Source organism: Planococcus citri, chromosome 5 (assembly GCF_950023065.1).
Source record: "Planococcus citri chromosome 5, ihPlaCitr1.1, whole genome shotgun sequence".
Classification (NCBI taxonomy): Eukaryota; Metazoa; Arthropoda; class Insecta; order Hemiptera; family Pseudococcidae; genus Planococcus; species Planococcus citri.
Genome location: NC_088681.1, coordinates 51,743,192 through 51,760,314, shown reverse-complemented (window position 1 = coordinate 51,760,314; position 17,123 = coordinate 51,743,192). Strand labels below are relative to the sequence as shown.

General features: G+C 36.5%; 1 protein-coding gene across 4 annotated transcripts in view; it reads left to right on the top strand.

Moving 5' to 3' along the window:
• The window catches only part of LOC135846965 (cell adhesion molecule DSCAM-like), a 640,919-nt gene extending 625,702 nt beyond the window's left edge, over positions 1-15,217 (top strand). For 3 of the 4 annotated variants that reach the window (XM_065366342.1, XM_065366341.1, XM_065366344.1), the window contains 3 exons: positions 4,544-4,588; positions 13,760-14,059; positions 14,328-15,217. In XM_065366342.1, the coding sequence (XP_065222414.1) occupies positions 4,544-4,588; positions 13,760-14,059; positions 14,328-14,434 (452 nt within the window). In that variant the 3' untranslated portion in view covers positions 14,435-15,217. The remainder of the gene's footprint in view (positions 1-4,543; positions 4,589-13,759; positions 14,060-14,327) is intronic. The other variant, XM_065366343.1, reaches the window with a different exon arrangement.
• The last annotated feature ends 1,906 nt before the right edge of the window (positions 15,218-17,123 follow it).

Below are 17,123 nucleotides of genomic sequence, written 5' to 3'. Positions count from 1 at the left end.
GTAACCGCGTCAAGCATACAGAAAAAGAAGCTGAAAAGGTTCCTGCTCTCTCGTATTTATTTTCAATACAGCTGCAACACAGTTTGAGAGTAAAAAGTACAGGTGCTTTTTGGTTTCTCGAGTTTTGAATATTTGATGATGAATTTAGATTTTTCGTTTGAGCAACAAGAAATTGGCGATGTTTTAGTTGACATTTTTTTTTGCTCTACGCGCCTTTTTTTTTTGGAAAAGATACGCGGTGAAATGATGGTGTAGCAATGGTTTGGTGTATGTCCTTCGATGATGGAATTTTTAACGGCTTTTGCAAGTAATAGACGGTACAATGGTACTTTTTTTTGCAGATACGGTTTTAATATTTATTTGATGTCGGTATGGGCTGATTTTATTCTGGATATCGAAGTCGTATATGGGTTAGGGTGACCCTTAAAATGCAAAAGTAAATATTTTTTCGGTCTGACCCCCTAAATTTTTTAATTATATCATAAAATTCTCGAATACAAAATTTTAGCCCATTTGGAGGTCATTAACCCGTGCCGAATTGACTAGAATGTTTAAATGGGATTTAACATGGGTTTTTAAGTGAAAATTGCATTTAAATTCCTCTTAGGCGCCTAAAAAATAATTCCGAGGGTTTTTTACAAGAAAATGCTACAAAAGCATGTCAAAAACCATATAAAACAATAACAGGTTCATGGGGACCCCCCTACCCTTCCTTCCCGCACTGGAAATATTGAATTTTCCCCTATATTTTTAGGGCAGGAAGGAAGGGCAGGGGGGTCCCCATGAACCTGTTATTGTTTTATATGGTTTTTGACATGCTTTTGTAGCATTTTCTTGTAAAAAACCCTCGGAATTATTTTTTAGGCGCCTAAGAGGAATTTAAATGCAATTTTCACTTAAAAACCCATGTTAAATCCCATTTAAACATTCTAGTCAATTCGGCACGGGTTAATGACCTCCAAATGGGCTAAAATTTTGTATTCGAGAATTTTATGATATAATTAAAAAATTTAGGGGGTCAGACCGAAAAAATATTTACTTTTGCATTTTAAGGGTCACCCTAATATGGGTATTCGTGTTGTATCGAAATACGTACTTAATACCTACCTGCATATTTTAAAGCAGGTGTGGCTCGATTTTCACTTTTTTTTTTTGGTACTCCCCTCCTTCGAATTGTGATTTTCACAGATATATTTTCCAAATTTGAGTTAGTGACCAACCAGACTTAGATTCTTAGTAGATAGATAAGAGTTAATTGGAGAGCGTCTGAAATTTTTAGCATGCTTCTGTCAGCTATTTTCACTACTATTAAGACCCCCCTTTTTTCAAAAAATCAATTATTCCATTATTTATGGAGTTCTGCGCCAGGAGGAGGTATTGTCCCAGTGGTACGCCATTTTTCGCACGTTCATTTGGGTCAATTTAGCTACTGTGAAAACCTGTTTTTTTTTTTCAAAGTTGAAAATAAAAGAAAAATACCTCGTTTCACCGGGCATGGAGTTCTGCGCCAGGAGAAAGCATCAAATACTGGTATTGAGTTTTCAGTTTGGCCACTATTGGGAGCCCTACTTACTTATTCAAAATTATGAAAAAAAATCACTGATTCTATTATATATGGAGTTCTGCGCCAGGAGGAGATATAACCAGTCAGTCTGGAACTTTAAGAATGTTCATTTGGATCAATTTGGCCACTGTGGAGAACCTTTTGTTTTCAAATCTCAGAATAAAATGAAAATGCTTCATCTTATTGCATGTGGAGTTCTGCGCCAGGAGGAGGCATCGAATGCTGGTCTTGAATTTGTGGCAAGTTTAGTTGGGGTTATTGGGCCATGACCTGTCTTATTTCAAAATTTAAAAAATAAGTATGAAAAATGTGTCTTGTTATTGTGTATTGAAGTTCTGCGCCAGGAAGAGGTATTTCACAGGGGTCTGAAATTTTTAGCACGTTAATTTGGGACAGTTTGGCTGCTATTGAAACCTGTATTCTTATTAAATTTGAAATAAAAGGAAAATACCTCATCTTATGATGTAGGTACAACCTATAGATTTCTGTGTCAGGAAGAAGCTTTTGATACTGCTCTGAATTTTTTGCACGTTCATTTGAGTCAATTTAGTCATTATGAAGACATTTTTTTTTCAAACTTGAAAAGTATGAAAAATGTGTCATAATACCACTATTAAGGCCCCTACTTTTTCAAAATTATGAAAAAAAAATGCTCATTGTATTACATATGGATTTCTGCGTCAGGAAGAGGTATACTCACTGATCTGAAATTCTTGGAATGTTCATTTTTAGTCTGGATACTTTAAAAACCTGTCTTTTTTCAAAATTCAAAATAAAAGAAAAACACTTGGATACTTGACTACTCGTACATTGCCTTATTGTGTATGGGGCTCTGCGCGAGGAGGAGTCACAAAATACGTGTCTGAAATTTTTAGCATCATCATTTTGGTCATTTTGGCCACTATAAAAACCTCTCTGTTTTTAAAATTGAAAAAATATGTGAAAATGTGTCATATTATTGTGTATGGAGTTCTGCGCCAGGAGGAGGCATTGAGAACGTTCATTTGGGTCAATTTGGCCACTATGCAGATCTCTATTTTCAAAATTCAAGAAATATGGAAAAATGTGCTGTATTATTGAGTGTGGAGCTCTGCGCCAGGAGGAGGCACTAAATAATGGCCTAGAATCTTTTGCACTTTCATTTGGGTCATTTTGGTCTGCATGAAAATCTCTGTGGTTTCAAAATTGAAAAAATATGAGAAAATGTGTCATCTTACCTAGTAATGGAGTTCTGCGCCAGGAGGAGGTGTTACTGATCAGTCTGAAATTTTTAGCACGCTTACATGGGTCAAATTGGCGAGTATGGAGGCTTCTGCTTTTTCAAAATTCAAGACAAAAGAAAAATACCTCATCTCGTTGTGTTTAGAGTTCTGCGCCAGGAGGAAGCACCCATGACCCATCTAAATACTGGTCTGAAATTTTTTGCACATTCATTTGAGTCATTTTAGTCACTGTAAAAACATCTCTGCTTACACAATTCGAAAAATTTGTGAAAATGTGTCATCTTGTTATGTATGGAGTTCTGCGCCAGGAGGAGACAAATATCAATTTGAAATTTTTAGCACGTTTATTCGAGTCATTTTCATTACTATGAAAACCTCTCTGTTTTTAAAATCAAAATATAATGAGAATGAGAAAATGTTTCATCTTATTGTGCATGGAAGTCTGTATCAGGAGGAGGCCCTAAATACCGGTCTGAAATTTTTGCAAGTTTATTTGAGTCATTTTGGTCACTGTGAAAACATCTCTGCTTTTAAAATTCAAAAAATATGAGGAAATGTGTCATCTTGTTGTGTATGGAGTTCTGCGCCAGGAGGAAGCAATAAATACTCATCTGAAATTTTTAGCATTTTCATTCGGGCAATTTGGCCACTATTTAATAGAAAATGTTCCTTCGCAGTTTCGAAAATTTTATTATCCTAATTTAAGCAATTTTCTAACGATGCTAAAAAATGAAGCATTTACACAAAAATAACGAGGACAGCATCGACGATGTAGATAGTACGAAGTGTAGCGCAAAAAAATTCGCAACATGAAGAGGGATAGAAAATAAAGGGTTCTTGATGTTTGGTAATTACATTAACAACGATCTTAACCGAAGTACTCGCTGTCCCAGAGTGCTTACGTTAATACCCCGTATACTTAGTATACTTTGACCTAGGTACATGTACCACAAAGTACAGCGCACTCCGTATAATATACCCAGGAATAATAATAATGACAGTATAAGTGAGCTCGCTTGGGCACGTATACGTTGATGAACAGAATAGGTACGTATAGAGGAGCAAAGGGAGGCTAAAAGATGAATAACCATCTCCATCTATGTGTCTCTTTGACCATAGAGCTTGGTGTGTAAAGATGGTTTCGGCGGACCGGGGTACTTGATGAGATTACATTCGATATATCTATAGGCAAGCAGAGGTACAAGGGAAGAGAAAGGATTAGCGATACAACTGACTCGTGAAATGATAATGACGATGATGATGATGATATCTTGGTAATAATTTTGCACGCTCATTACAATGTGTATAATTCCGGAGGAAAGGTTATGGAGAGGGTAAAGCGTGGTATAAATTTATCGTATTTATATAAGGGGTCCGTGTTTATAATGGTCATAAAGAAAAGAGAGTAAATTATCAGGTATTAGAGCCGGGTTTCGGAATCGATTCGTATATGTTACAATGTGTTATAGCATATAATCAGTCTATGGTTATACGATGTCGTTAAGAAAAATGAGTATTATTATTTTGCCTAGCTTATAGGACGAGGAGGAGGAGGTAACGGAGGGTTATATCGGAATAATGACCGTTGTTCACATACAACGACAATATTGTTATAGTTATATGGTACGGTAAATTTATACAAAGTTTTTGTGTAATTAACACCAAAGGATTTATGTGTTGTGTAATACTACTACTACTACGAGGTTTCTGATGCGATTTTTTTTTGTTTCTTTTTTTTCTTTTTTTGCCATTATAGACATGAACAATGGATTGAACGGACCGCTGATGAATTTTACAAAAGGTCTATATATAAATCTTTTGAAATGTTGTACTCGCATTTGGCTTTATAATTTTTTCGGGCGTACGCCAAGTATACTATAAATTGCTTTGTTAAGAGTAGCCTTGAATTTCGTTTTTTTTTCTTTTTTTTTTACTATCGTAAAAATGGCAGTATTTTACAATTTGAGGTGTTTTATTCTTTTTTTTATTTGAGTTGAACTTATTTGGCGAATGACATGAAGTAGCTTGGTGTATATTGCGAATGGAGATTGTGTTTTTTTTTCTTTCATTTTATTTGACGGAAGTTTCGCGTTCGTTGAGTAGAAAAGAAGCTATTTAATTTCTCTATTCTATTTTGAGCTGAGCCGTTTGAATTTGCGCATATTTTATATCTATTTGCGATTTGCATCTGTATACATATAATGCTGGTGTTGATTTTGCGTATAGTGATGATGATAAAGATGAGGGGGGCAGAACTGGTTGTGTAGCGTTGATTATGTGGAGGAGAAATATTGAAGTTGCGGTGATGAGAGTGAAAAACAGATGAGGGGATGTGAAACTGGTTCAAATACTACAAAATGTACATGTGAGAAAGTCCTAGCAAAGAATTAATTATTGGAACAGGAATTCTGTCTTGTATTTTTTGGAAAAAGAGTAGTGAAACTGGTTTTTGAGCCCGGGTTCTTTACTTGATGAGAAACTGGTTTCAGTTTTTATGGAAAGGCCAGGAAGAATCAATTGTTTTGGAGATTTCATGTTTTGATCTCATTGGTGTTACTTTCCACTAATAAAAAAGCAAACCATGAAACTGGTTTTAAATTGATAGAAACTGGTTTCTCTTACTAACAAGGGAGGTGCCCCAGGTGACATGCACCGATTTTAATGATTCTTGCACCATTGGATAGAGGACATCGAACATAGTCTACCACAAAATTTTCAGCAGCTGAAGTTGATATTTCGATTTTTCAGAGCAATTTTTCGATTTTTACATAGCAATTGTGAAAATAGAAAAATCGCCCTGGAAGGGTCAAATATCAACTTCAGCAGCTGAAAATTTCACCGTGGGCTAGTCTCATCATATGTATTGAAATGCCCAAATAATATGGGAGGTTTCGGAATGCGACCTCCGCCGACTATTTTTGGCCAATTTTTCTAAATTGCAATGTGAAAATCAAAAAATCGCCCTGGAGGGCTCAAATATCAACTTCAGCAGCTGAAAATTTCACCGTGGGCTAGTCTCATCATATGTATTGAAATGCCCAAATAATATGGGACGTTTCGGTATGCGACCTCCGCCGACTACTTTTGGCCAATTTTTCCAAATTGCAATGTGAAAATCAAAAAATCGCCATGAGAGGGTCAAATATCAACTTCAGCAGCTGAAAATTTCACCGTGGGCTACTCTTATCATATGTATTGAAATGCCCAAATAATAGGGGAGGTTTCGGTATGCGACCTCCGCGACTACTTTTGACCAATTTTTCAAAATCGCAATGTAAAAATAAAAAAATCGCCCTGGAGGGCTCAAATATCAACTTCAGCAGCTGAAAATTTCACCGTGGGCTACTCTTATCATATGTATTGAAATGCCCAAATAATATGGGAGGTTTTGGTATGCGACCTCCACCGACTATTTTTGGCCAATTTTTCAAAATTGCAATGTGAAAATCAAAAAATCGCCCTGGAGGGCTCAAATATCAACTTCAGCAGCTGAAAATTTCACGATGGGCTAGTCTTATCATATGTATTGAAATGCCCAAATAATATGGGAGGTATCGGTATGCGACCTCCGCCGACTACTTTTGGCCAATTTTTCAAAATTGCAATGTGAAAATCAAAAAATCGCACTGGAGGGCTCAAATATCAACTTCAGCAGCTGAAAATTTCACCGTGGGCTAGTCTCATCATATGTATTGAAATGCCCAAATAATATGGGAGGTTTCGGTATGCGACCTCCGCCGACTACTTTTGGCCAATTTTTCCAAATTGCAATGTGAAAATCAAAAAATCGCCCTGCCCAGTTGACCAAATGCTAGCTTTTTGCTAGCGTAATTTGCGCTAGCGTAAATGGTGCCGGAATTTGAGACACTTTTTTAAAAAAATGCTAGCAAATCAGTTGCGATTAGGTCGCATTAGAGTAGCAGAATTGCGCACAAATAGCTAGCACGTAGCTGGCACAAAGCTAGCAAAAAGCTAGCATTTTGTTGACGCTTTGCTCTGCATTCTGCTACGTACATGCGACTAAATCGCGACTGATTTGCTAGCAATTTTTGCAAAAAGTGTCTCATATTCCGGCACCATTTACGCTAGCGCAAATTACGCTAGCAAGAAGCTAGCATTTTGCTAGCGTAGAAAAACTTTGATCAGTAAAGTAATTACTATTAGTTAATTTTTAAAAATTCTGGGTGTTAACCTGCTTTAACAGGTGGTAGTTTTCCAGGAAATTCCAAAAATTAGGCGACTGTCCCAGCTCAGAGCTAGCATAACGCTAGCATCTTGGGACAGTATAAGAAGAGTAATGACACTCTTCTTACTTTTCAACAAGATACCACCTTGAGCTTATATTCAACTTGATGACACACTTTATCTAAGAGTAGCAAACTATACCATGAGAGAGATCAACGCTAGCAATTCGCTAGCATTATGCTAGCGCTTAGGTTGAAAAATCTCTTTATTAAATAAAAAATGAAGTTTTTTTTTTTTTTAAATAGAAAAATTGTCAAAATTTAAAATTTGAAAATGAAGTATCAAACAAACCATGAAAATGAAAAATTTCAAAAACATTTGAACAACATTTTAGTCCACGGCAATGGGAGTAATTGCACCCCCTGCCGATCCTCCGGGACAACTTTTTCCTTAAAGGGGACATCCTAAGGAACATTTTAAAGCAAACTTGCTGAAAAAAAAATTGGCCTTACTTACAAAATGGCGGCCATTTTGATTGAAAGGTCAGCCGAAATCGCAGATTTTGCGTTTCAACATAGGACGTGCACGAAATTTTTCAAACCTTACAAACGTAGATCGAAAGATCATGCAAAAATTCATCACCTGTCAAAATTTCAAGTGGTAAAGTACCTTTTTCGATTTTTGGTGAATTTTCAAAAATCAAATTTTGGCCAAAATGTGAGAAAAAAAATCAAAATTTTACCAAATTGACCAGGAAACCTGAAATTTGGGATATACCCTATTTTCGACATGCCAAATCGACGGGAAACGGTTTCAACTTGTTTTGAGCAGTTCTGGAGCCTCCAGCAGATTTTTGAAACTCAAATTGAAGTTGTAAAGCTCAAATTTATTCTGAAAACTAATTTCAATACGCTACGAAGTACTGCAGGTGAATTTCAAGTCGTTTTGGAGCCTCCAGCGACTCTTTGAAAATTCCTGAAGCCTCCAGCAGATTTTTGAAACTTTAAATTTTCACAAAATTTCATCAAACTGAGATAGAGAGTCGAAATTCATTCTGCAAACTAATTTTAATACGCTACGAAGTCGACTGCTTGTGGATTTTAAGTCGTTTTGAAGCCTCCAGCGACTTTTCGAAGGTTGTATGGCGTTTTGTGGAAAATTGGAATTTCCTAAAAGTAGCTGGAAGCTTCAAAGCCATTTGAAACCTACGAAGTAAATTTCAGCTTGCCAACTCCAATTGATAAATTAATGTTGTGGGAATTTCAAGTTTCAAAAGCCTACTGGAGGCTCTAAAATGACTTGAACCCACCTGAAGTCGTCTTCAGAGGGTGTTAAAATAATTGGAGTGTAGAGTAAATTACAGCTTTCCATGTCCATTTGATGAAATTTTGTTGTCCCCTTTAAGAAAAAAGTTGCCCTGGAAGATCGGCAGGGGGGGTGCAATTACTCTTATTGTCATATGCAGGAATATTTTTAATGATTTTTGTACGCGCGCTGTGGGATGGAAAAGATACTTGCTCGCATTTTGCTACAATAAATAACGCAGAAAAAGGTTTATTGGTGAGAAATGCGTAAGATCTGGTAGCACGTTCCTATCATTTGGCTACAAAGAAAACGCCAAGTCACCAGATGCAGAAACTAGAGATATGCTCACATTTTTCTAGAGCCAGATGGCTAAGTAAATGCTAGCTCAGAGATGCAAGAATATTACCTGAAGTTTCCTATCATAAAACTGTGAGCAGGTACATATTAGTCAGTGATACGCTGGCATTAAGCGAGCAGGTATAGAGTGAGGCAAAAGCTAGCTGAGATATGCGAGAATATTGCTTGAACTTTCTTGGCATAGAATTGCAAGCAAGTATCCATCAGTGATACGCTAGCATCAGGCGAGCATGTATGAAGTGAAGTAAAAGCTAGCTGAGATATGCGAGAATATTGCTTGAACTGTCCTAGCATAGAATTGCGAGCAAGTATCTGCCAGTAATACGCTAGCATAAGGCGAGCAAGTTATAGTGAAGTAAAAGCTAGCTGAGAGTTGCTGGAAAACAGCTTGAAAATTGCTAGAATTGAATTTGCTAGCGAAAAACTGCAAGAAAATCGCTTACTTTTAGGGAGACAATTATTGCTGACCACAAAAATCGAGTAAATTGCTAGCAACTTATCAAAACGCGAATAAAACGCTAGCTTTTTGCTAGCATGTGGTCAACTGGGTGGAGGGCTCAAATATCAACTTCAGCAGCTGAAAATTTCACCGTGGGCTACTCTTATCATATGTATTGAAATGCCCAAATAATATGGGAGGTTTTGGTATGCGACCTCCACCGACTATTTTTGGCCAATTTTTCAAAATTGCAATGTGAAAATCAAAAAATCGCCCTGGAGGGCTCAAATATCAACTTCAGCAGCTGAAAATTTCACCGTGGGCTAGTCTCATCATATGTATTGAAATGCCCAAATAATATGGGAGGTATCGGTATGCGACCTCCGCCGACTACTTTTGGCCAATTTTTCAAAATTGCAATGTGAAAATCAAAAAATCGCCCTGGAGGGCTCAAATATCAACTTCAGCAGCTGAAAATTTCACCGTGGGCTAGTCTCATCATATGTATTGAAATGCCCAAATAATAGGGGAGGTTTCGGTATGCGACCTCCGCGACTACTTTTGGCCAATTTTTCAAAATCGCAATGTAAAAATAAAAAAATCGCCCTGGAGGGCTCAAATATCAACTTCAGCAGCTGAAAATTTCACCGTGGGCTACTCTTATCATATGTATTGAAATGCCCAAATAATATGGAAGGTTTCGGTATGCGACCTCCGCCGACTATTTTTGGCCAATTTTTCAAAATTGCAATGTGAAAATCAAAAAATTGGTCTGAAAAATCGAAATATCAACTTCAGCACCTGAAAATTCTGTGGTAGACTATGTTCGATGTCCTCTATCCAATGGTGCAAGAATCATTTAAATCGGTGCATGTCACCTCGGGCACCTCCCTTGTAAGTATAGACGGGTAAGGAAGTGAATAAATTCAGTGGAAGGCTAATACATCTTTCAATCTCGCTCTTGCTCTTTTCTTCTATAGCTTGTCAATGGAGAAAACCGACTTACAAAAAACCGACTTACAAAACCGGTTTTAAACAGGATTTGTCTGATGAGAAACCAGTTTCACCTGTTCTCAATGAGCATCTATGGCACAGGATAAATTTACTCAGAAGTCTCATCTTTCAAACTTTTTTGTGTTCCTTTCTCATACAGTTTGTAAAATAGTGAACATCAACCTGCGAATAAACCAGTTTCAAACCGGACTTGTTTGTTGATAAATCAGTTTCATCTGCTTTAGATTGGTGAGGCAAGGAATAAGTTGACTTAGAACGGTCATCTTTCATCTCATTCATGTTGCTATAACTTTTGTGAAAACTTACTCATGAAACCGGTTTTGAACCAGTATTTGTGTGATGAAAAACTGTTTTCATCGGATCTGGAATAACATGGCAAAGAATGAATTTATTCAGAGACGGATGTTTTGTGTTTGAAATATAATTTCCAATGGTGAGTGGTCCTCAAAATTTGATCCAAATATATCAAGGCATGAAATTAATTCCTTTCCATTCAAGATGAGAGGTGATGAGTGAAACCAGTTTAAATTCGCTGGTTGTTTCAATCATGTGACTACCAGGAAGCTGGGCTGATCATCATCAGTGTCTCCACTACATTTTTCAATGATACGAGGAAGTGAGATGGTTACATAGAATGTAGGTATAAGGTGATTAGTTGATTGCGGATGAAAGTCGTTAGTGAGAAACCGGTTCAGACTGTTTTGTCAGAAGAATTAAGTTGCTTCTGTTTTATGATGTCTCACCTAAACTAGATTGTAACAAGAACTGTGATGTGAAAATGTAAATTTCTGAAATAAGTTTGAAAAAACTGGCTCATGGTTATGAGAGAACCGGTTTCGAATGAGTTCAGGATGTGTGTGGAAGAGGCGGCAGTTTTTGAGTTTTATTGGCTGATGAATTTTCAAAAGTTTTTGTGTGGCTTTTGTATATTACGCATTAAATTGTTTGAAAAGGTTTTGTGGCTCGTCAAAAAAAAGCAGTTTCATCAAAACCGGTTCAATATTTTTCAAATTATGATTCAATAAAGTTACTATTGTGTAAAATATTTTATTCAATGATTCAGTGGGCGTTCATTCAATCCATTGATCTGATGTAGAATTGTTCATATTGGCATCAGTTTGATAAACCGGTTTGATATGTTAGAAACCGGTTTCAACTGGTTGTGAATTGTGATAAAAATGAGTAAAATATTTCATTTTACACAGATTTTTCAAAATTTGTCTTTTTTGTTATTTTTCTAGACTTTGGGGATTTCTTTTTTTAGAACAAATAAGTGTATTTTTATCGCAACCAGTTCAGTGATTCAAAAAATGCTGCATAATAAGCTGATTTTAACGTTGAATTGTAACGGTTTGTTTGGTGTTCACGCTTCGAGCTTGCTAATTTGGGTGTTTGATGGTGTAGAAACTGGTTTCTTGGGGTTTTATAATCTAATTTGTAAATATTCTCCAAAGTGCCTTCCGAAGAAACCAGTTCAATTATGTTATTTTGATGAGTTCGCTTGCAGTGTAGCTTTCTTGTTAATTGAATCGGTGGGAACGGAAAGGTAACAAGTCACATTTTTGGAAAAAAATTTTTTCACGGATATAGGGGTTTCAAAGTACGGCGGATCGACTGGTGATGTCAGATTTCCGCAAAACTGCCAGGAAAGTGGTATTTGGGCGCAGAAAAAGGGCGGATCCGCATTTATGACTTTTTTGTAAAATTTTTTTGGTTTCTTGAAAAATAACTAACATTTTTGAGAAGACCATTTTTTGAAATTTAAGTTAATCTCTGAACTGAAAAATGATGAAAAAATTAACAACTTCGGCAAAAAGTCTTAGAACTCAAGGGGTTTTTGGTCAATTTAAACGAGATAGCAGTCTAAATGATGTACTTAGATGTAGAATCAAGCCCCATTCGTGCCCGAGCAATTTCAAAAGAAATTTTGTCGATTGGGTGCAGAAAGGGTCTAAGTCCCATTTGTTTAGGCAGCAACAGCGCCGGTGCACGTGAATATTTTTTTTTCTAAACAGAGCTAAAAATTGTGTCTTGGGGTCCTCTTTAAATGACCTTAAGCATGTTTACCAAAAATTTTTGATTTTCAAATAAATCAGTTTTTTGTTATTCCTGAAAAGTGCGAAAATGGACTTAGCCCCTTTCCGTTCCCACCGATTCAATTATGGAATGTATTTTGAGAAATTATTCAAACATGAATTTATATTTTCCAACCCGTTATCCCCAACCAGTTTCGGATCAGTGTATTGATGTAAGGGAGGACATGTGGTTGGTGATTCCTAATGATGACTGAAGTACCATAATTAGCAAAATTTGATTTCGAGCTGGAAAATACTCGTAAGGTTCAATTGGAAGGCTCAAAGTATATCCAACTATTATACTAATACAACGATTAAAATTCGAAAAAAATTGACAAGATGTTTACCAAGCTAATTGTCTTCATAAATAATTCGATTATAAATGAAATAATTAATGTCTGTTGCTCGAATTTTAAATCACCTCGACTCTTAGTAAAAAGCTGTTACAAGTATTTTTCTGCTAAAATTATTTAAACAGCGATGAAGTTCTCTCGAGCTCGCTAAATTCGTTATTTTTATACACGCTGCCGCGAATTCTTTGCCCAAGATTTAATCTCCGGTGCTCGAAATTGAATCTTCGCCGCCGCCGATGTCGCTGTCTATGTCTCTGCCACGTGATTCTTCATCTTACCCAAAGACACGAATCGCGAAATGAGAAACAAGTGTAGGTATCAAAACTGTAACGAAATCTCCGCTATATTCTTATATTTCTTTTCTTCCCACTCTCGCTGATTCTTGCATAAATTGGAAATTATTTCGAATACGAGGCGTTCATCCCCTAAAGCTACAAGCAGCCCCTCATCGTCGAGTCTCTACGTCTGCGTTGTTTTTTCATGCGATTCTTCATCGTCGTCGTAGAAAATTATGCTAATTTGGTTTCGCAGTCTTGTTCTTTTTTCACTCGCAATCGAGAATTTTATTTCATCTTCGTTTAAGAGGTTTGTTCGCCACCTCCTGTCTTATATAGGATAATCTTACAAAGACGTTTTTAAATGCGTCTTTGTCGCAGTCAAGTCGAGGTGTTAAATGTCTGTGTCGCGCCCTGCCATCCTTTTTCTTTTTCAGACAACTTTTACGTTCGTTAATCGCGTTAATTATTCGACGAGAAATACGGGGCCTCTTTAGCTAATTTATTTATGGCTGGTAAATGCAGATATTTAACCTAACTGAAGGACGAGCTAAAAACGCTGCCTTGGATTTTTTTTCCTTCAATTTTTTGTATTTTATCGAGAGCTTTATCAAGTTTTTCAGTGTTTCGAGAGAGTTGATTGGTTGCCTTGAACTTTCATAGTACGATTTTTTTTGTTGAATTTTTGGATATGTCTCATGCATGAGATTGGCAATGGGGAGGGGGGCATTGAAATTAATACTTATAAGAAATGCTTTTTGAAAAAAGTTTGTGTGAAATTGGCTTCATGGTTGGTTCGGGTTCCTCCTTTCTCCTCCTCGTCTCTATAATTTCTTCTCATATGTAAATCTGAACCTTTGAGTTTAATACTTACCTACCTAATATACCTACTTATAAATAAAACAAAACCTCAAAATGTGACTGTAAATTTTTATGGTTCTTTTTTCTTCTGTTTTTATGGACGTGCAGCTGCTCAGGCAATGATCTTAGGCGCCGAAGACGTATACGTGAAGAAAGGCAGCACGATTAGTCTAACGTGTTCGGTTAACGTTCATTCTTCGCCTCCCGGTTCTGTGGTATGGTACCAAGGTAATACGATAGTCGATTTCGAATCTTCCAGAGGTGGAATTAGTTTGGAAACGGAAAAAACCGAAGCTGGCACAACTAGCAAACTCTTAGTGACCAAAGCTAGTCTAGCTGATTCGGGAAACTATACGTGTCTGCCTTCGAATGCGAATCCGGCCAGCGTTTTTGTGCACGTTTTAAACGGTGAGAGGCTCATTTTCTTTAATTTGCTTTCCTACGTGCTGAAAATTCCAACCCAACGTAGACGAATCGTATTACAAAGATTTGAAGTATTGTCGATGAAAGAGAGAAGGGATGAGAAATTTATAGGTAACCATAGAGCCATGAAAGGAGGTGAGGAGTGGACACCGACACAGAGCAATACTTCAAACCTCACTATACGATTCGTCTGCCAAATTTAATCCTTCAAAACTTTACTAATGTCATCGTCGTTTTTGTTTCTGATTCCCAGGTGAACATCCAGCAGCAATGCAACATGGCGAACTCGGAGCCAGTACCAAATTAATGACCAGGTCGTGGATTACCATGTTTGCCTTACTTGTGATCTTAATCAGGTGATCGGAGAAATCACCCGAAATATATTCAAGTACGACGAAGCCCTCGAAGTAGGCCATAACCGTCGCCAAAAGTACCTCCTCCGCCCTCGATTGACTATCTAGGCTATTGGATGTAAAATTGGAGGCTAAAGAAACGTTGATTTTTTTTATTCGTAATCGAATATTGTACTTTTTTTTATTAAAAATAAAAAAAAAATTGTCACGATGCGACGTAAATATGTAATTTGTACGAATCTCTGTCTTTTTAATTACCAAATTGATTTTGTTTGTTTTTTTTTTTTATTTACTTTTTTTGTCGTCGTCAACGACCCTCGCATAGGTAAATAAATCTTTCAAAGTGTACGTAGGAATATCGCTGATGTATGGGGATTTTCGATAAGAGGGGAAAAATATAACCAGTATGTGTATTATTATTATTTCTGTATTTCTTTTTTTGTAATGTCGAAAGTTGAATCCATTTCAGGTGGATTTTGTGTAAATATAATTGTTACGTCACTTTTTTTTTTTTGTTATATTTCCAACACCTTATTCTTTTGTACATTGTGCCTTTTACCCTTTCGTATTTCCATTTGTATTTACGCGTTATAAGAAAATTTCACTAGAGATTTCATTTCCTCCCCCCTCCTCATTTTATTTTTTCAATCCGCGTCTAAGGTAGATTTTAGATGTTGTTTTCTGTACATTTTTTTTTTTACAAACAATATGACAAAAATTGTAACTATTTTACTGTTAACGTACTTTGTAAATAATTTAGCGAATGTAATATACATGATATCAAAAATGACTCATTCAGATTTTTTTATAAGCTTCTGTAAATTTCAATAGAACTATACCTAGGTATGCTTCGAATTCAAGTTTTCCTCTCACTCAGATGAGGATGCAGGCCAAACTCCGTTTCTGATGTTGATTCTGGCAAAAAGCTCGATTGACTACAATAAACGAGCTTGACGTGATCACCGATGCTGATTTAGTGATAATCGACTATTCGTACAGCCTATTTGGCTTTCATTCGGCCAAAAAGCTCAATTTTGAAAAAATTCATTTTGGCTAATTTTAGCCATTTTCGAGTATTATTTAATGTTAAATAAGACCAATTTCATTAGGAGAAATCGAGAATATTATAGAGTATTAGGAGGTTCAATACTCCTAATACTTGAACTTTTGAATCAATTTCGCGAGCTTCAGGGAGCTTTTTAGACAGTACGAACTGCACGAGGGGGGGTTTTTGCAGGCGGAGAATCCATTTCCGGTGTTGGTGCTGCCAAAAAGCTCAAACTTTCATTGAAAATGAAGATTTTTTCGAAAAAGTTGAACTTTCAGGTGAAAAAAAGCTTCGAAACTTAAAATAAATGAGCTTGACGTGATCAGCGATGCCCAATTAGTGGTAATCGAATATTCGTACACCCTATTTGGCTTTCATTCGGCCAAAAAGCTCAATTTTGAAGACAACAAATTTTTTAAAAAATGATGCAGCGCTTCAGGCGACAGAAAACAGAACTTCTTTTGTTATCGTCAAAAATACGTTGTAAATACCCTTTTCTGTATCCCAAAATTAGGATTACAAAATAACTTCTTATTTTCTCCACCTGCAGCGCTGCATCATAAATTTTGAACTTTCGAATCAATTTTGCGAGCTTTAGATAGCTTTTTAGACTGTACGAACCGTACGAATAGGGGGGTTTTTACAGCCGCAGAATCCGTTTCTGGCGTTGGTGCTGCCAAAAAGCTCAAAGTTCCATCGAAAATGAAGCTTTTTTTTCATAATTATCGAGCTTTCAGGTAGAAAAAAGCTCGATCGACTAAAATAAACGAGATTGACGTGATCAGCGATGCAGAATTAGTGATAATCGACTATTCGTACAGGCTATTTGGCTTTCATTTGACTAAAAAAGCTCAATAATTTTGAAAAAGTACAAATTTTCCAGTTTTGATCATTTTTGAGTATATTAGATGCAAAATGAGACCAATTTCATTAGGAGAATATAGAGTATTAGGAGGTTCGATACTCCTAATACTTGAACTTTCGAATCAATTTTGCGAGCTTTAGAGAGCTTTTTAGACTGTACGAACCGTACGAATAAGGGGGTTTTTGCAGACGCAGAATCCGTTTCCGGTGTCGTTGCTGCCAAAAAGCTCAAAGTTCCATCGAAAATGAACATTTTTTTCATAATTATCGAGCTTTCAGGTAAAAAAAAGCTCAATCGACCGAAAGATTGATGTAATCAGCGATGCCGAATCAGGAATAATCGACCATTCTTACAGCCTATTTGGCTTTCATTCGGCTGAAAAGCTCAATTTTTAAAAAATTCATTTTTGATAATTTTAGTACTTTGAGTATATTTAGGTGCTAAATGAGACCAATTTCATTAGGAGAATATAGAGTACTAGGAGGTTCGATGCTTCTAATACTTGAACTTTCGAATCAATTTTGTGAGCTTTGGAGAGCTTTTTAGACCATACGAACCGTCGTAGTGGGGGTTTTGACACACGGAGAATCCGTTTCCGGTGTTAGTTCTAACAAAAAGGTCAAAGTTCACTGAAAAATGAATATTGTTTTCAAAAAAGTTGAACTTTCAGGTACAGAAAAGCTCAATCGATCAAAATAAACGAGTTTGACGAGATCATCGATGCTTAATTAGTGATAATCGACTATTCGTACACGCTATTTGACTCTCATTCGGCTAAAAAGA